The 25002-nt window shown below is 46.8% G+C and overlaps 1 protein-coding gene across 2 annotated transcripts in view; it reads right to left on the reverse strand.

Annotated features, from left to right (window-relative positions):
• The window catches only part of PGR (progesterone receptor), a 148570-nt gene that overhangs the window by 98678 nt on the left and 24890 nt on the right, over positions 1 to 25002 (reverse strand). For both annotated transcript variants that reach the window (XM_068266849.1, XM_068266848.1), the window contains one exon: positions 20670 to 20818. In XM_068266849.1, coding sequence (XP_068122950.1) covers positions 20670 to 20818 — 149 coding nt within the window. The remainder of the gene's footprint in view (positions 1 to 20669; positions 20819 to 25002) is intronic.

Here is a 25002-nt window from a genome sequence, read left to right on the forward strand (position 1 = left end):
AGCATCATGCTCGGGGGGGGCATCTCTTCAGCAGGGACAGGGAAGCTGGTCAGAGTTGATGGGAAGATGGATGGAGCCAAATACAGGGCAAACTTGGAAGAAAACCTCTTGGAGACTGCAGAAGACTTGAGACTGGGGCGGAGGTTCACCTTCCAGCAGGACAATGACCCTAAACATAAAGCCAGGGCAACAATGGAATGGTTTAAAACAAAACATTTCTATGTGTTAGAATGGCCCATTCAAAGTCCAGATCTAAATCCAATCGAGAATCTGTGGCAAGATCTGAAAACTGCTGTTCACAAATGCTGTCCATCTAATCTGACTGAGCTGGAGCTGTTTTGCAAGGAAGAATGGGCAAGGATTTCAGTCTCTAGATGTGCAAAGCTGGTAGAGACATCCCCAAAAAGACTGGCAGCTGTAACTGCAGCAAAAGGTGGTTCTACAAAGTATTGACTCAGGGGGCCGAATAATTACGCACACCCCACTTTGCAGTTATTTATTTGTAAAAAATGTTTGGAATGATGTATGATTTTCCATCAACTTCTCACATGTACACCACTTTGTATTGGTTTTTCATGTGGAATTCCAATAAAATTGATGCATGTTTGTGGCAGTAATGTGACAAAATGTGGAAAACTTCAAGGGGGCCGAATACTTTTGCAACCCACTGTATGTTGTATTATTTCTTTCTATTGATTCTGATTTGCACTTACTGATCACAGACTGTTAACGGAACTCTGTTGTGAAAAGCTTAAAATGTTAAATATATGTAAACATATACAATTAAGAAGTACGTTTCTTCCAGAGTTAAAGAGACTTTGAAGCGAACATTTTTTGCTACATTTACCTTTTAATTTGCTTCAGAACTAGTCTCATCAGCGGCGCCACATCCTTGCCGAAAAACGAGGGCTGTAGACCCCCCAAATCCCCGGCCAAACATCCACGACCAACTTGGTTGTGGATTGTGCTGCCCTGAGAGGCAGAGCTATGAGCTGTAGCTCTGCCTCTCCTGCCGTCAATCGCCGCGCTGATCGCCGCCTCTCCCCGCCCTTCTCTGTGAAGGAAGAGTAAGAGGAGCGGGGAGAGGCGTCGATCCGCCGCGATTGACATCATTGCGATGCGGTGGTTTACCTCTGATGAGATTACTGAAGCGAATTAAAAGGTAAATGTCGCAAATTTTTTTCGCTTCAGACTCTCTTAAACCACTTGCCGACCGCCTACTTCATATTGGCGGCGGCAAAGTGGCAGCCCCAGGACCACGTAACGCAGAATGGCGCCAGGTCCTGGGGCACTCTTTGGCCGGGGATCGCGCGCTAGGATGCGCGCGCATCCGCCGGCAATAGGCTCCGCCCACCCGCGACGTCAACCCGCCGGCCAATCGGAAGCGCCGGCGGGTTGTTAACCCGACGATCGCTGGATAGGAAGCGTATAATACGCTTTGTAATGTTTACAAATTGTATTATACAGGCTGCCTCCTGCCCTGGTGGTCCCAGTGTCCGAGGGACCACCAGGGCAGGCTGCAGCCACCCTAGTCTGCACCCAAACACACTGATCTGCCCCCCCCTGCCCCCTGATCGCCCACAGTACCCCTCAGACCCCCCCTGCCCACCCCCCAGACCACCGTTTGCACACAATCACCCCCCTAATCACCCATCAATCACTCCCTGTCACTATCTGTCAACGCTATTTTTTTTTTTAGTCCCTAAACTGCCCCCTGCTCCCTCCTGATCACCCCCCCACCCCTCAGATTCTCCCCAGACCCCCCCAGACCCTCCCCCCCCTGTGTACTGTATGCATCTACCCCCCCTGATTACCTGTCAATCGCCTGTTAATCACCTGTCAATCACCTGTCAATCACCCGTCAATCACCCCCTGTCACTGCCACCCATCAATCAGCCCCTAACCTGCCCCTTGCGGGCAATCTAATCACCCACCCACACCAATAGATTGCCCGCAGATCCGACATCAGATCACCTCCCAAATCCATCGTTTACATCTATTCTCTCCTCTAAACACCCACTAATTACCCATCAATCACCCATCAATCACCCCCTATCACCACCTGTCACTGTTACCCATCAGATTAGACCCTTGTGGGCACCCAATCACCCGCCCACACGCTCAGATTGCCCTCAAACCCCCCCTTATCGATTCGCCAGTGCATTATTTACATCCGTTCTTCCCTGTAATACCCACTGATCACCTGTCAATCACCCCCTGTCACTGCCACCCATCAATCACCCCCTGTCACTGCCACCCATCAATCAGCCCCTAACGTGCCCCTTGCGGGCAATCTGATCACCCACCCACACCAATAGATCGCCCGCAGATCCGACATCAGATCACCTCCCAAATCCATCGTTTACATCTATTCTCTCCTCTAAACACCCACTAATTACCCATCAATCACCCATCAATCACCCCCTATCACCACCTGTCACTGTTACCCATCAGATTAGACCCTTGCGGGCACCCAATCACCCGCCCACACGCTCAGATTGCCCTCAAACCCCCCCTTATCGATTCGCCAGTGCATTATTTACATCCGTTCTTCCCTGTAATAACCCACTGATCACCTGTCAATCACCCCCTGTCACTGCCACCCATCAATCACCCCCTGTCACTGGCATCCATCAATCAGCCCCTAACCTGCCCCTTGCGGGCAATCTGATCACCCACCCACACCAATAGATCGCCCGCAGATCCGACATCAGATCACCTCCCAAGCGCAGTGTTTACATCTATTCTCTCCTCTAAACACCCACTAATTACCCATCAATCACCCCCTATCACCACCTGTCACTGTTAACCATCAGATTAGACCCTAATCTGCCCCTTGCGGGCACCCAATCACCCGCCCACACGCTCAGATTGCCCTCAGACCCCCCCTTATCAATTCGCCAGTGCAATATTTACATCTGTTATTCCCTGTAATAACCCACTGATCACCTGTCAATCACCCATCAATCACCCCCTGTCACTGCCACCCATCAATCACCCCCTGTCACTGCCACCCATCAATCAGCCCCTAACCTGCCCCTTGCGGGCAATCTGATCACCCACCCACACCAATAGATCGCCCGCAGATCCGACATCAGATCACCTCCCAAGTGCAGTGTTTACATCTCTTCTCTCCTCTAAACACCCACTAATTACCCATCAATCACCCCCTATCACTGTTACCCATCAGATTAGACCCTAATCTGCCCCTTGCGGGCACCCAATCACCCGCCCACACCTCAGAACGCCCTCAGACCCCAGCCCTGATCACCTCGCTAGTGCATTGCTTGCATCTATTTCCCCCCTCTAATCACACCTTGAGACACCCATAAATCACCTCCTGTCACCCCCTAGCACACCTACCCATCAGATCAGGCCCTAATTTGCCCCGTGTGGGCTCCTGATCACTCGGCCAAACCCTTAGATCCCCCTCAGACCCCCTTCCGATCACCTCCCCAGTGCATTGATTGCATCTATTTTCCCCTCTAACCGCCCCCTGAGACACCCATCAATCACCTCCTGTCACCCCCCTAGCACTCCTATCCATCAGATCAGGCCCAATACATCCTGTCATCTAAGAGGCCACCCTGCTTATGACCGTTTCCACAAAATTTGCCCCCTCATAGACCACCTGTCATCAAAATTTGCAGATGCTTATACCCCTGAACAGTCATTTTGAGAAATTTGGTTTCCAGACTACTCACAGTTTTGGGCCCGTAAAATGCCAGGGCAGTATAGGAACCCCACAAGTGACCCCATTTTAGAAAGAAGACACCCCAAGGTATTCTGTTAGGTGTATGATGAGTTCATAGAAGATTTTATTTTTTGTCAAAAGTTAGCGGAAATTGGATTTTTATTGATTTTTTCACAAAGTGTCATTTTTCACTAACTTGTGACAAAAAATAAAATCTTCTATGAACTCACCATACCCCTAACGGAATACCTTGGGGTGTCTTCTTTCTAAAATGGGGTCACTTGTGGGGTTCCTATACTGCCCTGGCATTAGGCTCCGCCCACCCGCGACGTCAACCCGCCGGCCAATCGGAAGCGCCGGCGGGTTGTTAACCCGACGATCGCTGGATAGGAAGCGTATAATACGCTTTGTAATGTTTACAAATTGTATTATACAGGCTGCCTCCTGCCCTGGTGGTCCCAGTGTCCGAGGGACCACCAGGGCAGGCTGCAGCCACCCTAGTCTGCACCCAAACACACTGATCTGCCCCCCCCTGCCCCCTGATCGCCCACAGTACCCCTCAGACCCCCCCTGCCCACCCCCCAGACCACCGTTTGCACACAATCACCCCCCTAATCACCCATCAATCACTCCCTGTCACTATCTGTCAACGCTATTTTTTTTTTTTAGTCCCTAAACTGCCCCCTGCTCCCTCCTGATCACCCCCCCACCCCTCAGATTCTCCCCAGACCCCCCCAGACCCTCCCCCCCCTGTGTACTGTATGCATCTACCCCCCCTGATTACCTGTCAATCGCCTGTTAATCACCTGTCAATCACCTGTCAATCACCCGTCAATCACCCCCTGTCACTGCCACCCATCAATCAGCCCCTAACCTGCCCCTTGCGGGCAATCTAATCACCCACCCACACCAATAGATTGCCCGCAGATCCGACATCAGATCACCTCCCAAATCCATCGTTTACATCTATTCTCTCCTCTAAACACCCACTAATTACCCATCAATCACCCATCAATCACCCCCTATCACCACCTGTCACTGTTACCCATCAGATTAGACCCTTGTGGGCACCCAATCACCCGCCCACACGCTCAGATTGCCCTCAAACCCCCCCTTATCGATTCGCCAGTGCATTATTTACATCCGTTCTTCCCTGTAATACCCACTGATCACCTGTCAATCACCCCCTGTCACTGCCACCCATCAATCACCCCCTGTCACTGCCACCCATCAATCAGCCCCTAACGTGCCCCTTGCGGGCAATCTGATCACCCACCCACACCAATAGATCGCCCGCAGATCCGACATCAGATCACCTCCCAAATCCATCGTTTACATCTATTCTCTCCTCTAAACACCCACTAATTACCCATCAATCACCCATCAATCACCCCCTATCACCACCTGTCACTGTTACCCATCAGATTAGACCCTTGCGGGCACCCAATCACCCGCCCACACGCTCAGATTGCCCTCAAACCCCCCCTTATCGATTCGCCAGTGCATTATTTACATCCGTTCTTCCCTGTAATAACCCACTGATCACCTGTCAATCACCCCCTGTCACTGCCACCCATCAATCACCCCCTGTCACTGGCATCCATCAATCAGCCCCTAACCTGCCCCTTGCGGGCAATCTGATCACCCACCCACACCAATAGATCGCCCGCAGATCCGACATCAGATCACCTCCCAAGCGCAGTGTTTACATCTATTCTCTCCTCTAAACACCCACTAATTACCCATCAATCACCCCCTATCACCACCTGTCACTGTTAACCATCAGATTAGACCCTAATCTGCCCCTTGCGGGCACCCAATCACCCGCCCACACGCTCAGATTGCCCTCAGACCCCCCCCTTATCAATTCGCCAGTGCAATATTTACATCTGTTATTCCCTGTAATAACCCACTGATCACCTGTCAATCACCCATCAATCACCCCCTGTCACTGCCACCCATCAATCACCCCCTGTCACTGCCACCCATCAATCAGCCCCTAACCTGCCCCTTGCGGGCAATCTGATCACCCACCCACACCAATAGATCGCCCGCAGATCCGACATCAGATCACCTCCCAAGTGCAGTGTTTACATCTCTTCTCTCCTCTAAACACCCACTAATTACCCATCAATCACCCCCTATCACTGTTACCCATCAGATTAGACCCTAATCTGCCCCTTGCGGGCACCCAATCACCCGCCCACACCTCAGAACGCCCTCAGACCCCAGCCCTGATCACCTCGCTAGTGCATTGCTTGCATCTATTTCCCCCCTCTAATCACACCTTGAGACACCCATAAATCACCTCCTGTCACCCCCTAGCACACCTACCCATCAGATCAGGCCCTAATTTGCCCCGTGTGGGCTCCTGATCACTCGGCCAAACCCTTAGATCCCCCTCAGACCCCCTTCCGATCACCTCCCCAGTGCATTGATTGCATCTATTTTCCCCTCTAACCGCCCCCTGAGACACCCATCAATCACCTCCTGTCACCCCCCTAGCACTCCTATCCATCAGATCAGGCCCAATACATCCTGTCATCTAAGAGGCCACCCTGCTTATGACCGTTTCCACAAAATTTGCCCCCTCATAGACCACCTGTCATCAAAATTTGCAGATGCTTATACCCCTGAACAGTCATTTTGAGAAATTTGGTTTCCAGACTACTCACAGTTTTGGGCCCGTAAAATGCCAGGGCAGTATAGGAACCCCACAAGTGACCCCATTTTAGAAAGAAGACACCCCAAGGTATTCTGTTAGGTGTATGATGAGTTCATAGAAGATTTTATTTTTTGTCAAAAGTTAGCGGAAATTGGATTTTTATTGATTTTTTCACAAAGTGTCATTTTTCACTAACTTGTGACAAAAAATAAAATCTTCTATGAACTCACCATACCCCTAACGGAATACCTTGGGGTGTCTTCTTTCTAAAATGGGGTCACTTGTGGGGTTCCTATACTGCCCTGGCATTTTAGGGGCCCTAAACCGTGGGGAGTAGTCTAGAAAACAAATGCCTCAAAATGACCTGTGAATAGGACGTTGGGCCCCTTAGCGCACCTAGGCTGCAAAAAAGTGTCACACATGTAGTATCGCCATACTCAGGAGAAGTAGTATAATGTGTTTTGTGGTGTATTTTTACACATACCCATGCTGGGTGGGAGAAATCTCTCTGTAAATGGACAATTGTGTGTAAAAAAAATCAAAAATGTGTCATTTACAGAGATATTTCTCCCACCCAGCATGGTTATATGTAAAAATACACCACAAAACACATTATACTACTTCTTCTGAGTACGGCGATACCACATGTGTGACACTTTTTTGCAGCCTAACTGTGCTAAGGGGCCCAAAGTCCAATGAGTACCTTTAGGATTTCACAGGTCATTTTGAGACATTTGGGTTCAAGACTACTCCTCACGGTTTAGGGCCCCTAAAATGCCAGGGCAGTATTGGAACCCCACAAATGACCCCATTCTAGAAAGAAGACACCCCAAGGTATTCCGTTAGGGGTATGGTGAGTTCATAGAAGATTTTATTTTTTGTCACAAGTTAGCGGAAATTGATATGTATTGTTTTTTTTTTTCACAAAGTGTCATTTTCCGCTAACTTGTGACAAAAAAAAAAATCTTCTATGAACTCACCATACCCCTAACGGAATACCTTGGGGTGTCTTCTTTCTAAAATGGGGTCACTTGTGGGGTTCCTATACTGCCCTGGCATTTTAGGGGCCCTAAACCGTGAGGAGTAGTCTAGAATCCAAATGCCTCAAAATGACCTGTGAATAGGACGTTAGGCCCCTTAGCGCACCTAGGTTGCAAAAAAGTGTCACACATGTGGTATCGCCGTACTCAGAAGAAGTAGTATAATGTGTTTTGGGGTGTATTTTTATACATACCCATGCTGGGTGGGAGAAATCTCTCTGTAAATGGACAATTGTGTGTAAAAAAAATCAAATAATTGTCATTTACAGAGATATTTCTCCCACCTAGCATCTGTATGTGTGAAAATACACCCCAAAACACATTATACTACTTCTCCTGAGTACGGCGGTACCACATGTGTGGCACTTTTTTGCACCTTAAGTGCGCTAAGGGGCCCAAAGTCCAATGAGTACCTTTAGGATTTCACAGGTCATTTTGCGACATTTGGTTTCAAGACTACTCCTCACGGTTTAGGGCCCCTAAAATGCCAGGGCAGTATAGGAACCCCACAAATGACCCCATTTTAGAAAGAAGACACCCCAAGGTATTCCGTTAGGAGTATGGTGAGTTCATAGAAGATTTTATTTTTGTCACAAGTTAGCGGAAAATGACACTTTGTGAAAAAAAACTATTAAAATCAATTTCCGCTAACTTGTGACAAAAAAAAAAAATCTTCTATGAACTCACCATACTCCTAATGGAATACCTTGGGGTGTCTTCTTTCTAAAATGGGGTAATTTGTGGGATTCCTATACTGTCCTGGCATTTTAGGGGCCCTAAACCGTGAGGAGCAGTCTTGAAACGAAATTTCTCAAAATGACCTGTGAAATCCTAAAGGTACTCATTGGACTTTGGGCCCCTTAGCGCAGTTAGGGTGCAAAAAAGTGCCACACATGTGGTATCGCCGTACTCAGGAGAAGTAGTATAATGTGTTTTGGGGTGTATTTTTCCACATACCCATGCTGAGTGGGAGAAATATCTCTATAAATTGACAATTGTGTAAAAAAAATAAAAAAAATTGTCATTTACGGAGATATTTCTCCCACCCAGCATGGGTATGTGTAAAAATACACCCCAAAACACATTATACTACTTCTCCTGAGTACGGCAATACCACATGTGTGGCACTTTTTTGCAGCCTAACTGCGCTAAGGGGCCCAAAGTCCAATGAGCATCTTTAGGCTTTACAGGGGTGCTTACAATTAGGCACCCCCCAAAATGCCAGGACAGTGAACACACCCCACAAATGACCCCATTTTGGAAAGTAGACACTTCAAGGTATTCAGAGAGGAGCATAGTGAGTCCGTGGCAGATTTAATTTTTTTTTTGTCGCAAGTTAGAAGAAATGGAAACTTTTTTTTTTTGTTTTTTTTGTTACAAAGTGTCATTTTCCGCTAACTTGTGACACAAAATAAAATCTTCTATGAACTCACTATGCCTCTCACTGAATACTTTGGGATGTCTTCTTTCCAAAATGGGGTCATTTGGGGGGTATTTGTACTATCCTGGAATTTTAGCCCCTCATGAAACCTGACAGGTGCGCAGAAAAGTCAGAGATGCTTGAAAATGGGAAAATTCACTTTTGGCACCATAGTTTGTAAACGCTATAACTTTTACCCAATCCAATAAATATACACTGAATGGTTTTTTTTTTTATCAAAGACATGTAGCAGAATAACTTTCGCGCTCAAATGTATAGGAAATTTTACTTTATTTGAAAAATGTCAGCACAGAAAGTAAAAAAAGTCATTTTTTTGACAAAATTCATGTCTTTTTTGATGAATATAATAAAAAGTAAAACTCGCAGCAGCAATCAAATAGCACCGAAAGAAAGCTGTATTAGTGACAAGAAAAGGAGGTAAAATTCATTTAGGTGGTAGGTTGTATGACTGAGCAATAAACCGTGAAAGCTGCAGTGGTCCGAATGGAAAAAAAGGCTCTGGTCCTTAAGGGGTTTTATGACTGCAGTCCTTAAGTGGTTAAATGAGCCATAAATTACTTTTCTCCTAAGTTGCTGTCCCTCACAGTAGGTAGTAGAAATCTGACTGAACCGACAGGTTTTGGACTAGCCCATCTCCTCATGGGGGGTTCACAGGGATTTCTTTATTTTCAAAATGCACTTAGTGAATGTCAGTTGCTCTGTCCAACTGCCAAAAAAAAGTGTACTGGGAGCAGGGAGGCTGGCCAGCATATTGTATGAATCTTTTTCAGGGAGTGTCTTTATAAAGAATAAAGGCCATGCTGAGAATTCCCCTATGGAGAGATGGACTAGCCCAAAAACTGTCGGTAATGTCAGATTTCTACTACTTACTGTAAGTGACTGGAACATAAGAGAGAAGTAATTTATGGCTCATTTTACTCAGGGAGAAACATACTTCTTATTTGTATGCGTTTTAAATTTTAAGATTTTCGCAACAGCTCCTCTTTAAGGCATGCCAGGTGCACATATTCCTTTGTGTACTTAATTAATTGGGCTTCTTTATACAATGAAATCATTGTTTTTTTATTATCAAATTATTTATACTTTTATTACTTGATTCATTTTGGGGACATGTACCCTTAATAAAATCATTTTTGAGAAACCTCTAATGTTGTATAAGTCTTACTCCCTTTTTTTAATTATGCATTGTTAATTCACTTTTTTATGTAGTTAAAGGGGCACTACGACGAAAAATTTAAAAATTTAAAATATGTACAAACATAGACAAATAAGAAGTACGTTTTTTCCAGAGTAAAATGAGCCGTAAATTACTTTTCTCCTATGTTGCTGTCACTTACAATAGGAAGTAGAAATCTGACAGAAGTGACAGGTTTTGGACTAGTCCATAACTTCATAGGGGATTCTCAGGGATTTATTTATTTTCAAAAGTACTTAGTGAATGGCAGTTGCTCAGTCCAACTGCCAAAAAACTGTGTAGCGAGCAGGGAAGCTGGCCAGCATCATTGTTTAAATCCTTTTTAGGGAATATCTTTATAAAGAATAAAAGCCTTGCTGAGAATCCCCTATGAAGAGATGGACTTAGAATCCCCTATGAAGAGATGAACTAGCCCAAAACCAGTCACTTCTGTCAGATTTCTACTACCTACTGTAAGTGACAACAACATAGGAGAAAAGTAATTTACGGCTCATTTTACTCTGGAAAAAAACGTACTTCTTATTTGTCTATGTTTGTACATATTTTAAATTTTACAATTTTGTGCTGTAGTTCCCCTTTAATAGACACCTGATGCGAGAGGTATGTGAAGGCTACCATATTTCCTACCCTTTAAAGGAAACATCAGGCAATGTACGGTATGTAAAAGGAGATTTACTTACCGGGGATTCCTCCAGCCCCTGGCAGCCGATACTTCCCTCGCCGCAGCTCTGGTGGCCCGGGGTCCCTTCCGTTGGAGATGCCACCCTTGCCAGGTTGGCATCTACTGCACCTGTGTGAGAGCTGCTGGCGGTGGCGTTGACATCATCTGGAGTGTACGGCGCAGGTGCAGAACTACAGTGCCTGGGTCAGTACGACCCCAAGTGGTGCTCGCGCAGGTGCAGTAGATGCCAACCTGGCAAGGGTGGCATCTCCAACGGAAGGGACCGCGGGCCACCTGAACTGCGGCGAGGGACGTATCGGCTGCCAGGGGTTGGAGGTAAGTAAATCTCCTTTTACATAGATTGCCTGATGTTTCCTTTAAGCAATACCAGTTGCCTGGCTGCCCTGCTGATCTACTGCCTCTCATACTTCCAGTCATAGACCCTGAGAGCCCTTTTACACTTCCCTTGCAAGTGTGCATTGCATTACCTTGTTTAACCACTTGCCGACCGCGCACTCATAACGCGTGTCGGCAAAGTGGTAGCTGCAGGACCAGCGACGCACATCTGCGTCGCCAGCTGCAGGCTAATGAATCAGGAAACAGCCGCTTGCGCGAGCGGCTGCTTCCTGTCAATTCACGGCGGGGGGCTCCGTGAATAGCCTGCGGGGCGTCGATCGCAGCTCGCAGGCTAAATGTAAACACAAGCGGAAATAATCCACTTTGTTTACTTTTTTACTACGCTGCTAACAGTAGCAGCGTTGTACTAGATCAGCGATCCCCGGCCAATCAGCGGCCGGGGATCGCTGTCACATGACAGGCAGGTGCCTGTTAGAGGCTGCACAGGACAGATCCGTTCCTGTGCAGCCTCCGATCTCCGGGGCAGGGAGGGAGAAGAGGGAGAGGGGGAATCCTGCGGTGGAGGGGGCTTTGAGGTGCCCCCCCCCCGCCACCCACACGCATGCAGGAGCGATCAGACCCCCCCCCCAGCACATCATCCCCCTAGTGGGGAAAAAAGGGGGGCGATCTGGTCGCTCTGCCTGTTATTTGATCTGTTCTGGGGGCTGTAGAGCCCACCCAGCACAGATCTTAGAATTCAGCGCTGGTCCTTAAGGGGGGGGGGGGGGTAAAGGCTGAGTCCTGAAGTGGTTAAAGGGAACCTAAACTAAGAGGGGTATGGATGTTTCCTAAACAATACAAGACAAGACAAATATCATTTATACCGCGCTTTTCTCCTGGCGGACTCAAAGCGACAGAGCTGCAGCCACTAGGGCGTGCTCTATAGGCAGTAGCAGTGTTAGGGAAACTTGCCTAAGGTCTCCTACTGAATAGGTGCTGGTTTACTGAACAGGCAGAGCCGAGATTCGACTACCAGTTGCCTGGCAATCTTGCTGATCTCTGCCTGCAGCAGTGGCTGAATCACACACCGGAAACAAGCATGCAGCTAATCCAGTCTGACTCCAGTCAGAGCACCTGATCTGCATGCTCGTTCAGGGGCTGTGAATGAAAGTATTAGAAACACAGGATCAGCAGGGGAATCAGGCAATTGGCATTATTTTAAAAGGAAAATTCCATATCCTTCTCAGTTTAGATTCCCTTTAACCACAGGGTAACGTATGACAATGCAAGGCAATGGGGCCTAGCATACTTACCATGTTGCACTGGAAGTTACCGCTCGCCACCACAAAAACAAACAGCATATTACCACTGGACTTCCGACCGCAGCGCGGCAGAATACATGTAAGTCAATGGGCGGTGCAGAAATATTACATTTATTGGCAGCAGCGTGTGGTACGACAGGGAACCCATGAATCCCAGTGACACACTTCCTGTTCAGCAGGGAGTACGTTACTGGGTGAGGTGCGGAGGGGGAGGAGGGGGGGGTATGCACATGGCGCTGTCGGCGCACTCTGCCACATGGTCATAAGAATGACGGTATTTGACTTGCGGTGCGATGGGTGCGGAACATCACACCACAAGGCCAGATGTAAAATTGGCCTAAACAAGCATGCAGATCAGATTTTTCTGACTGATGTCTGATGGATTAGCTGCATGATTTTTTCAGGTGTGTGATTCAGACCCCGAGGGCTCGTTCCCCATACAAAAGCTTTTCTAAGCGCTTGTGATTTTAAAAACTCTTGCTAATGTTATCCTATGTGAGTGTTCACACTGGAGAGATGTGATTTTGTAAAAATCCCCCATAGAATTGCGTTTAAAAAGCTCTATTAGTGTGAGTCAGCCCTGAAGCAGCCAAAGAGACCAACAGGATGTCAGGAATTATTATTATTATCGGTTAATAGCAAATAAATATGGCAGCCTCCATATCTCTCAAGTTCAGGTGTCCTTAAAACCAGAGACGAAACACCCTCATGTATTTTACCATATATATGAGTGGGAACATTAGAGAAAACACCTACTCTGCTCTCTGTTTCATTCTTCACTGCTCAGTCTGCTTGTTATCAGCCCTGATAAAATCCCCGACTGAGCATTCAGTCTGGCTTTTCTCAGGAATCATTATAGCTGAGTCTGTCTTCTCTGATGTCTTTTCGAGCCCAAGCCAGCCTTCTTCTGGCTCTGCTATAATGACTCAGCTATAATGATTCCTAAGCAAAGCCAGACTGAATGCTCAGTCAGGGATTTTATCAGGGCTGATAAGAAGCAGGCTGAGCAGTAAAGGATGAAACAGAGAGCAGGGTAGGGGTTGTTCCCACTTATATACATGGTAAAATACAATACGTCTCTGGTTCACTTTAAAAAGCACACTCCCTTTTGTTGTACATATAACATTTCAGTTGTGTCACATCAAAATGAGAATATCGTCTTATAATAAATGCTTTGTTTATTCAGGATCCATCTAAGCATAAACAGAAAGTGGCCACAAAAACTGATTAGCTAACGAGCTGAACTGATGACATATTGATGATCTGTGTACTCAGTGTGCAGTCTAATGTGAAAACTATTTCTCTTCCGAAAATCACACTTTAAATTTGAGACCGCACAATTGAATAGTCAGATACGTCACTGCTTAGTAAAATACAGCTTAACTGCAGCCATCTTATCTGTGTTCTGAGGGGCCTGTTTCTGTTTTCCGAGGAATGTGTTTTTCGCTCTGTTTACCCTTGAAAACATCTTATCTTCCCAAAGTACTCAAAGTGCAGATTCTGATTAATACACATTTAACCCCGGCTTGCCAATTTACAGAAATATGAACATCAAGCAGGAGAAAAAAGTCAAGGACATGAATTTTGGCAGTTAGACTGGAACTATGACTAAAAGTATTTGATTTTTTTTTTTTTTCATGGAGATGCGGAGCGCTCGAAGTTATTCCTGTTTCATGTCTGTTTGTGCTCCCGCTCAAGTATTTCTGTCTGTGTCCTCCTATAGCCTGGTACACATCGTCAATTTTGTTCGGCCAATTTTACCACCCCCTGTAGTGGGAGGGTCGACAGATTTTTGAATACTATAACATAATATTCCATAGACAGATGGTTCGGCACTGTAGTACTCACTTTTGCTTAAAGAGAACCCAGGGTGGGCAGATGGGACACATAGGCATGTCCTCTGCCTCATGACGTGCCTCTCTGCCCCCCCACCGCCCTGCTATAGCCCCCCAAGATTGGCGACATTATTTGTTGCTATCTCGGAGGTAAACATTTGGTAGAGGGATTCCCTGTTCCAAACTCCCGCCAGGGGCGTTCCTGCAGGGTTTCCAGAGCTGCCATTGGGCTTCCCTGGCCGCACCCCCTTCCGCTCCCCCGCCTCCCTGTGAGAGACACACAGTCTCTCCTTGCAGCGTCGTGACCTATAGGTCAGAAAAGTGAAAATGGGCTAGTGCGACCCACAGGAGCAGCGGGGAGCGGCATTTTTTCGGTGACCTGAAGCGCTTAGCCCCCCGGATCAAGTAGCCTACTTTTTTTTAACCCACGCTCTCTTTAAAAACGCTTTATTCAAACTTGCTGCTCCAACTGACACTTCAGTAAACGAAGCTGTTTCAAACATGCATGTGATACCATTAGCTGTGGTGAGGCTGTGGGGAAGCATGGCAGCACTTGCCTGCCTAACAAATGTTTGTGTGTCCCGTGTCTTTAGAGGCTTTGTAGGGAGGGACGCTATACCTGCTGGGCTTCCTCCACTTGAGTTCCATAACCCCATTCGGCCCCCCACACTGGCCAGAAAGGTACTTCCTGTCGGCGTACGCATCATCGCTAATCTGGCCTAAAGCGGAAGCATCTTAGCAACTGGCAATGCTCCTCCCAGGGCGCATGTCCACAAAAAATTTGAATACTATGAGCAGATTACGCTGGTATACTCTCATACTTTATGGTGGTCAGTGTTGCTTGCAAATTTTCACCTAAGTCATTTTCGATTTTGAGAATATATGATCAAAGGAAAATAATTTTTCTGATGTGAAAATTTGCAAAAATATGTGAAAAAATCCCTACTTTTTTACATTTCAAAAAGCTTTATTCAACAACAAAAAAAATCCAGACAGGTTGGCCTATATCACAGGAATTACAGCGTAAATCTATTAAAGAGAATGACATAAGTAGAAAGGTTGCAATACTAAACATTATTTAGAATCAGGGCTGCTCAAATCCGGTTCCAGGAGACATCCGGATAGTTCTATCCGGATATCTCCCAGTTACCTGTGCGGGGTGGTCAATCTTACATGTATGATGTCTTCTTCGGTCCGTCCCTCGGCGCCTCCCACGATGCGGTCCAAGCAGCGGTCACGTGATTACAAACACTTCCTCCTTCCGGGTTGAAGGAAAAAGTGTTTGTAATCACATGACGTGTGTGGAGCGCTTCGTGGGAGGCGCCGAGTGAAGGACGAAGAAGACATCAAACAGGTAAGATTGACCGGCGGGGGGCCCACTCCGCACAGGTTTACTGGGAGTTATCCGGATAGCAACTATCCGGGTATCTCCCGAATCCGGATTTGAGCAACCCTATTTAGAATATCAGGTGTGACAGACCAGGGTAAGTACATTGAGGCTAGGTGCACACACAGCAGAAACGCAAGCGTTGTGGAAAGCTCTGCGTTTCTGACGCTAATGGAAGTCTATGGGCCGCAGGAAAAAACTCATATGCGTTTTATATGCGTGTTTTGAAAAACGCTAGTTTTGTTGCATGTTATGCAAAAACGCATCAAAAACGCACATAATGAAAGTGAATGGGAACGCAATGGTATGCATTTTTCATGCGTTTTACATGCGTTTTTATATGCATTTTTCCCCCAAAAATTGTTTTGTGATGTATTTCCGCTTCCTGTTGTCTTTCTACTGAGTTGAATAAATGGAAATACAAAAACGCATGAAAAACGCATAGAAAACGCATATGCGTTTTGTATATGCAAACTGCAAACGCATTAAAACGCACGCAAAACACTTGAAAAACGCATCTGCATTAAAAAAATGCGAACACAGCAAAAACGCAGCAAAAACGCACACAACATAAGATGAAAACATGACATAAAATGCAGCCTTTCATGTTATGTTATGTGTGCACACAGCCTAAATTAGAAAAATTATTTCAACATCAGATAGAAGCAGGAGTTCCCCGTGCTACCATTCCAGTGGACAACTGGTCACAATACGAGGACCAAGCTTCCCAAATAGAATAACATTTGTTATCAATAGAGGCATAATGGAGTCAGACAGTCTAATAAAATCCCTACTTTTAATGCAAGAACAACCAAGGTGTACGAACACAGCGAATCCAGCGCTGGAGACTTGGGCGCAGCAGCGCAGGAGGTTTGAGCGCAGTCGGCGCCACCATAGGCCGTAATAGGAACCACGGCTATAGCAGGCACAGGGAGTAACTTCAGTGCCCTCAGAAGACAGAGCTGAAGTTGCTTTTAAAACAATAATTCGGCTTCCAGCAATAGCTGGAAGCCGAATTATTTCATTCCCCCCACTATCCATGGCAGCCTGGAGGGGGAATAGTAATTAATACGGCCCGGACTTGTGCGGCAGCAGGATCAGCCATATACCGGCTGTGTCCTGCGCCCAAGTCTCCGGCGCCGTTCTCTCTCGTACGCAAGGTGTAGGCTGCACACACCAAAGAAGATGACATGCTGAAGATCAGACCTCCATGCCCAAGTGCTGGATCGTCTTTGGAGCTACTTTTAATGCAAAAAATCCCAAACATATTATAAAATGATTTTCGAGGGCATTTTTGCTCACATTATTTTTGGGAAAAAAAATGAAAGCTAAAAGAATATCAGCATTTTTGCTCATCACTGATGGAGGTAGTAAGATTGGTCAGTGATTGGCCATTCATAATTGAAAGTGTGTGCCAGAGACAAAGATGAAGAAAATCTCCCAGCATGCTCACTGACATGCGGGAAACCATGAGTTTTCTGTCACGTGCGTTTCTGCAGGTTTTTTATGCTTTTATGTTTTTTTCATTCGTTTTAATGTTTTGTATTTTTAATACTTAGTCATATTCATGAAGTGAAAAAAAAGACATTATAAGATCTTTTTTTCTCCTTTTTTTGAAAATAAAAACACATCAAAGCATAAACAAAGCATTGCATGAAAATAGCATGTGATTTGCATACAGAACGCGGGAAGAAGGAAATTGTTGTTCTGTTACTAACCGGGTGAAGGAAGGGCGTGTCGGGGGGAAAACGGAGTGATGCGGCATAACAGCAGTTGGGCAAGGGATGGCACAAAATGCACATAAAATCGCACTGGTAAACGCATCCCAATGATATTTCTGAGCAGCCCATAGGCTAACAGTATATGAGATTTTACATGCATTTTCTGCCAGCCAGTTTTATCCTCTGAGCACAGAGCTAACTCTGCGCAGAGGAGGTAGTCTGGGAGAAAGTGGGAAGAGGCTCCAGCCAGTCATATCCTCTGAGCACAGAGTTGACTCTAACCTGCCCACAGGAAGTAGTCTAAGAGGAAGTTGGAGGGGGCACCAGCCAGTCATATCCTCTGAGCACAGAGCTGACTCTGCCCACAGGAGGTAGTCAGGGAGGAAGTGGGAGGAGGCACCAGCCAGTCTTATCCTCTGAGCACAGAGTTGACTCTAACCTGCCCACAGGAAGTAGTCTGGGAGGAAGTAGGAGGAGGCACCAGCCAGTCTTATCCTCTGAGCACAAAGGAGGTAGTCTGGGAGGAAGTAGGAGGAGGCACCAGCCAGTCTTATCCTCTGAGCATGGAGCTAACTCTGCCCACAGGAGGTAATAGAAGGAGGAGGTGGACGTGGTTTGGTGATACCTCATTGCAGAGGAAGAAACTCTGACTCCGCTGTGGCAGCTCCACATTTTCTACACAGATCTGTGGGTCTTTGTAGACAATTGTTGGCTCCCACTGGTCATCTGCCCCATTTTTAAGTCATTTGATGCAGGTAACAGGATTAGCAACACTTGGTAAATAGAAGCAGCTTAGTGAAGAAGGAAGGGGGGGAGGGGCATGATGTACAACTCAGGCTGAGTCTCACCCCTCTGGATCTTAAAGAGGAGCTGTCAGCCATACTATCTCAGAAAAACAAAAAAACACATACATAAGTAGATAAATACTTGCTCTTCTTACATAACATATGTATTGCACTGTCCACGTTTTGATTTCAGTGATTTTTCTATAGGAAAAAATAAAAGGAAAATCCTTAGGATTCTCCATTTTCATTGTTTCTATCTTGAAGCCAATCCTGATGTAATTTCCTCCCTTACTCTCCCCTGCCTGATTGTGTATGCATTGCCCGTCCTCCTCTCAGTCTTCAGGCACTCCCACCCAGCTCTGCAATAGAAAGTGCAGTATGAGAAATACTGGCCAATCAGAGAAACAGGTGTGGGAGGGGAAAACAGGAACGGAAGTGGCTTCAGCCAATCAGGCTGCATTAGTTAAGTCTGAGGGGAAAGTAAAGAAGCAAAAAAAGAAAACCCAGCATGCCCTGCAACTTCCTTTGTGCAGCCGATGTACCAAATAAGAGCCAGGAAACTGGGGAATGTTGTTTTATGGATAAGAAAAGTAATATTGATTTTTAACTTTTGAATTGCCTGGTTAGCATCCTTATTACTTGTTTACCAGCTAAAAATAAAGAATTGATTTTTGATGTTATGCCCAACAGTTACATTTTAACTACCTGCCGGCCCCTCCACGCCAATTGGCGTAAACGCGGCAGCAGCCCCAGGACCACTCCATTGGCGTGAATGGCTCCCTATGGGGCTTGCAGGAGAGCATCTCCGCTCTGATGATGGAGCTCTGCTCCGCCTTCAGTCTCCCAGCGGCGATCGCCACTTGGAGACTGTTAGATGGCAAAACCGCCATCTAGTAACTATGTACAGTGCTGCCATCTATGGCTGCGCTGTACTGGGGACAGCTGTGTGACACGGCTGTCCCCCTGGGGGACACAGGAGCGATCAGCTGTGATAGGCTGATGGTGGGAGGGAAAATAGATTAAAAAGTAAGAAAATGTATTTTAAAAAAAAAGAAAAATATTTATAAAAAAAAATAAACATTGGGGGAGCGATCAGACCCCACCAACAGAGAGCTCTGTTGGTGGGGAGAAAAGGTGTGGGGGGGAATCACTTGTGTGGCCCTGCAGCGAGGCCTTAAAGCTGCAGTGGCCTATTTAGTAAAAAATAGCCTGGTCTCTAGGGGGGTTTAACACCGCGGTCCTCAAGCAGTTAAAGAGGCTTCCACCGACCTCCTAAGCAACTCCTATACAGCACTGGCACTCCCCGAAAATCCACTGAGAAAGCTTGTTGGCGGTGCATGCAGGCGCAGTAGTCATCAGGCTCCAGAACAGTGACCCCGATGGGTACTGCTCTACTGAGCAGGCGCAAGCACAAGGGGAAAGTCACTGCTGCGCCTGCATGCAGCAGTGGCTGTATCATTTTTGTTTTCCTGTGTCCGGGGCTCCCAGCAGTAAAAGGAGTCTGTGAGTTAACCCTCTTTAGGATCTATAGGCTTCTCTTCCCAAGGTGAGTACCCCCCAGGGGAGGTTTTCCTCCTCACAGATTCACTTTAAAGAGGAACTCCAGTGAAAATAATGTAGTAAAAAAAGTGCTTCATTTTTTACCATAATTATGTATAAATGATTTAGTCAGTGTTTGCTCATTGTAAAATCTTTCCTCTCCCAGATTCACATTCTGACATTTATTACATGGAGACATTGTTACTGTGGGCAGGTTATTTAGCTGTTTCTAGCTGCTCTGGCTGTTAGACAGCTAATAACAGCTGTTTCCTGTCTCTGAACATTGTTACATTGTGGCTGTTTGCCAGGAGTACCGCGGTCTTCAGAGGTTCTTGTGGGAGGGATTTCAGCACAAAATCAGTCACACAGCGCCCCCTGATGGTCTGTTTGTGAAAATCATTGTCTTTCTCATGTAAAATGGGGTATCAGCTACTGATTGGGAAAAAGTTCAATTCTTGGTTGGAGTTTCTCTTTAAGCACAGCAGAGCCCCAAAACAGCCTGAATTTAGCTGTCACCACTGTGAGTAGAGCTGGTGATTTCAGTTGGTTGATTGAGACTGCTGGTTAGTTGAGTTCTGGATAATCTGGACTCTACTGTATATTGTGTGTAAGCTTACCCTACTCTTCCTATGGCCTGCTGCTATGACTACATGTCTGTCTTGCTTCCTGCACCTCCCCTCCCTATCCTGTGTGTGTGTGCTAGCTACTCCCACCTCTGTGCTCTACAGATCAGGTCTGATCATTGCTCTCCACACATCCATTCCTGATACAGATGCTGCAGTACTCGAGCTACTCCCACCTCTGTACTCTACAGATCAGGTCTGATCATTGCTCTCCACACATCCATTCCTGATACAGATGCTGCAGTACTCGAGCTACTCCCACCTCTGTGCTCTACAGATCAGGTCTGATCATTGCTCTCCACACATCCATTCCTGATACAGATGCTGCTGTACTCAAGCTACTCCCACCTCTGTGCTCTACAGATCAGGTCTGATCATTGCTCTCCACACATCCATTCCTGATACAGATGCTGCAGTACTCTCACCTTCTACGGCTCGCTTAAAGAAGACTTTACAGCTTCCACAGGTGAGGACTCCATAATGGCACCCCGATGCTTCATCACCACAGATTAAACAGATCTTCTGGGGCACAGAGTCAAATCCATACAGAGAACTTTGGTCTGGGTCATCAGATCTTCAAAAAGAATACAAAGTACAATGAATTGTTTCAAAAGTACAGTTAAAGTCACAAAACCAACAGCACCATTTGACCCTTAACTGGACATACAGTATATACTTCAAGAGAAACCGTAACCAAAGATTGAACTTCATCCCAATCAGTAGCTGATACCCCCTTTCCCATGAAAAATCTTTTCCTTTTCCAAAACGGATCATCAGGGGGCTCTGTGTGGCTGATATTGTGGTGAAACCCCTCCCACAGTGTGATGTCAGGACCGTGGTTCTGACATCACACTGTGGGAGCCTTGTTGCATTGTGGTAAATAACAGCTGTTTCCAACTGCCAAAAATGCATCATCTCTTTCCACAGACTTCACCTGCCAGCAGTAAAAATGTCACCATGCCGCCATGCTAGAGGGGGAAGCAGCCAGGATGGGGGTGGCAGCGGGCAGCGGGGTCGTCGCCTCCCTTCCTCACCTGGGTCCCCCGTCCCCGCTCCCCCTCCAGCTATTAGTGCAAAAACGTGTTAAAATGTAATGTCCGCAGCGAGCGGGGAAGTGCTTACCTTCTCTCTACTTCCTCCGCTCGCAGCGTCACTTCCTGCAATGCCGCCCTCCATAGTATAGAGGGCGTCATTGCAGTCAGTCTAATGGCGAGCTGTGGAACGCAAAGAGAGAAGGTAAGCGCCCCCGGCTCGCTGCGGATATTACATTTTAACAAGTTTTTGCGCAGTAGCTGGAAGGGAGCGGGGACGGGGGACCCAGGTGATGGAGGGTGGGGGGCCACCCCGCTGCCCGCTGCCACCCCCGTTCTGGCTGCTTCTACCTCCAGTTGCTCCCCCCCCAGACATATGTTTCCACGGACCTGAAATGTATGCTCCAAACATATGTAAAACTTAAAAACCGAGGGGAAAAAACAAACCGGATCCGTTTCAAACGGATCCAATCTGTAGACGGACCGGTGTGGACCTAGCCTCGCTGTTAAAGGAGAGCTAATGTATGAGATAAACAAATAAGGAGAGATAATTCACGAGATAAACAGATAAGGAGAGGTAAATCATGAGTTCAATCAAACAAGGAACGATAATCCATGAGGTACGGTAAGTCAGTTTAAAGTAAAACTGTAGCAAAAAAACATCTCATGGGGGCACTTACCTCGGGAGGGGGAAGCCTCTGGGACATAATGAGCCTTCCCCGTCCTCCTAAACCTCAGGGATCCAGCGCTGGCAGCCCCCGAAAATACTGCAGTAGCACCTGCAACATTTACCTTCCCGGCTCCAGCACAGGCGCAGTAGCAGCTTTCCGATGGGCTCAGGCAGTAAAGTGCCCCAGATCGGGCTCGGCTATCTTTGCCAGAGCCTATCGGAAAGCTGCTTCTGCACCTGCTCCCAAGCGCAGAAGGTCAATATTTACCTTGCCGGTGTTAGGAGGTTGCCAGTGCTGGATCCCGGAGGGTGAAGAGGCTGGGGTTAGCCTCACTAGGATCCAGAGGCTTCCCCCTCTCAAGGTAAAGAGAGGGTCTGAAGCGAAAATAAATCCTGCTTTTTACCTGCAGTATGAGGAGAGGTGAAACGCTGCATTCCAGTGGCAAAACGAGGGCTTTATACCCCCCAAATCCCCGGGGCAATATGCAGGGAGCGCTTCCTGGTAGAGGCAGAGCTTTGTGCTGTAGCTCTTCCTCTACTGGAGTCAATTTCCACTGATCTCCGCCTCTCCCCGCCCCTCTCAGTCTTTTTTTACAGAGAGGGGCGGGGAGAGACGGAGATCCGCACGGAGATTGACTCCAGCAGAGCCAGAGCTACAGCGCAAAGCTCTGCCTCCCCGGGCAGCAAAATCCACAACTTTTAAAATAGTCCCGGGATTTGAGGGGTATAAAGCCCTCGTTTTGCCGCAGGAATGCAGCGTTTCACCTCTCCGCATACTGCTTAAGCTAAATAGCAGTTAAAAAGCAGGATTTATATTCCCTTCAGACTCTCTTTAAATACCCCCAAATCCAAAAATGGATTAACATGAACCTGAACTCTTGCACAGGACAGAAGGAAAACATAGAGAAATGCACCCTGTATGTATTTAGAGAGTTAAGCCTGTCTAATTCCCCCTCATCTGTGACTTATCACAGCTGTAATCTGCCTTGGCAGCGCAGCTAATTTGTAAACAGAGGATGTTAACTCTATGTCTGCTTCCATGAAAGCAGGAAGTAGACACACTGCATATTTATTGTATGATTTGTATCAGCTGTAACAAAGAAATGTTTTTTCTTTAAAGGCTATTATGCTGGTGCTTATCTTTCAGAGCAGAGAGAAAGTTCTGAGTTCAGGTCCGCTTTAACCATTTCTGCCGCTGGGACGTGAGCCTCACCTCCGCAGCGGCAGCTGCTACAGCCGCATGGACACGCTAGTCACATCCCTGTAGTTTGGGGTCTGTGTGCGAGGATCGTGCGGTCAGAAGCCCACGATCGCAATGTTGCCGGCAGCAAACTGGGAAATAATGACTTTTTTTTACCTTTTTTTCTTATTATTCCCATTAAAATGTATTTAGAATAAAATAATTCTTAGCATAATGTACCACCCAAAGAAAGCCTAATTGGTGGCGGAAAAAACAAGGTATAGATCATTTTGTTGTGATAAGTAGTGATAAAGTTATTGGGGAATGAATGGGAGGAGCGCTGAAATGTGAACATTCCTCTCGTCCATAAGGTGAAAAAAATCCGCCGGATGAAATGGTTAACCCATTCATCACTCCATTATTCATCATGTCATGTGACCAGAATTGTACTGCCAGAGCAGAGAATGTCAGACATGAAAAGGGTTACAGCATAAATCAGAGAGGTTCAGCGAGTGCCGCTATGCTGGTTCCTTGTGTTCCGCACACTGATCATTATCTCAGGCTAGTAACCCAGAACAATACTTGGAATCACGCTATCACGTTACAGAATGACCTGGCTTCAGTTCTGTACATAACACTGTAACAAAGGTAGACTGCCTTCAAGACCGCAGCGAGCTACAATTCCCATGATCGCCAATTTCACGCCACGCACACACGGGCACACCAGAGCCAAAGTGTTCCCATTTTATTGTATTGTTTTCTCTCAGGCTTCCAAGCCTTGTTCTCCCTGGCATTCATTTCACAAGCCTTGAAAACAAATCCAGCATCCACTTGGAATGTATTACTATTTTTACAGTGCCAACATCTTACGCAGCGTTTTTCCAGGGTATATAGTCTTGTCACTAAACTGTCCCTCGCAGGGGCTCACAGTCTAATCTCTAATATAGTCATATGGCCATCGTAATCTAGGGCCAATTTTAGAGGGAAGCTAAGTAAACTATCTGTATGTTTTTGGAACAAGGGAGGAAACTGGAGTGCCTGGAGGACACCCACACAGGGACAGGGAAACCATACAAACTTCATGCAGATAGTGTAGCAGACTGCTAAAATCCTTGCAGAAATCCCTGTGGCAGACTGCTGATATCCCTGTGGCAGACTGCAGAAATCCCTGTGGCAGACTGCTGAAATCCCTGTGGAAGACTGTTGAAATCCCTGTGGAAGACTGCAGAAATCCCTGTGGAAGACTGCTGAATTGTTGAAATCCCTGTGGTAGTCTGCTGAATTGCTGAAATCCCTGTGGCAGACTTCTGATATCCCTGTGGCAGACTGCAGAAATCCCTGTGGCAGACTGCTGAAATCCCTGTGGCAGACTGCTGAAATCCCTGTGGCAGACTGCAGAAATCCCTGTGGCAGACTGCAGAAATCCCTGTGGCAGACTGCTGATATCCCTGTGGCAGACTGCAGAAATCCCTGTGGAAGACTGCAGAAATCCCTGTGGCAGACTGCTGAAATCCCTGTGGAAGACTGCAGAAATCCCTGTGGAAGACTGCTGAATTGCTGAAATCCCTGTGGCAGACTGCTGATATCCCTGTGGCAGACTGCAGAAATCCCTGTGGCAGACTGCAGAAATCCCTGTGGCAGACTGCTGAAATCCCTGTGGCAGACTGCTGAAATCCCTGTGGCAGACTACTGAAATCCCTGTGGCAGACTGCTGAAATCCCTGTGGAAAACTGCTGAATTGTTGAAATCCCTGTGGTAGTCTGCTGAAATCCCTTTGGCAGACTGCTGAATTCCCTGGGGCAAACTGCTGAAATCCGATGTGGCAGACTGCTGAAATCCCTGTGACAGAAAGGTAAAATCCCTGTGGCAGACTGCTG

Source organism: Hyperolius riggenbachi, chromosome 2, assembly GCF_040937935.1.
Source record: "Hyperolius riggenbachi isolate aHypRig1 chromosome 2, aHypRig1.pri, whole genome shotgun sequence".
NCBI classification, from domain to species: Eukaryota; Metazoa; Chordata; class Amphibia; order Anura; family Hyperoliidae; genus Hyperolius; species Hyperolius riggenbachi.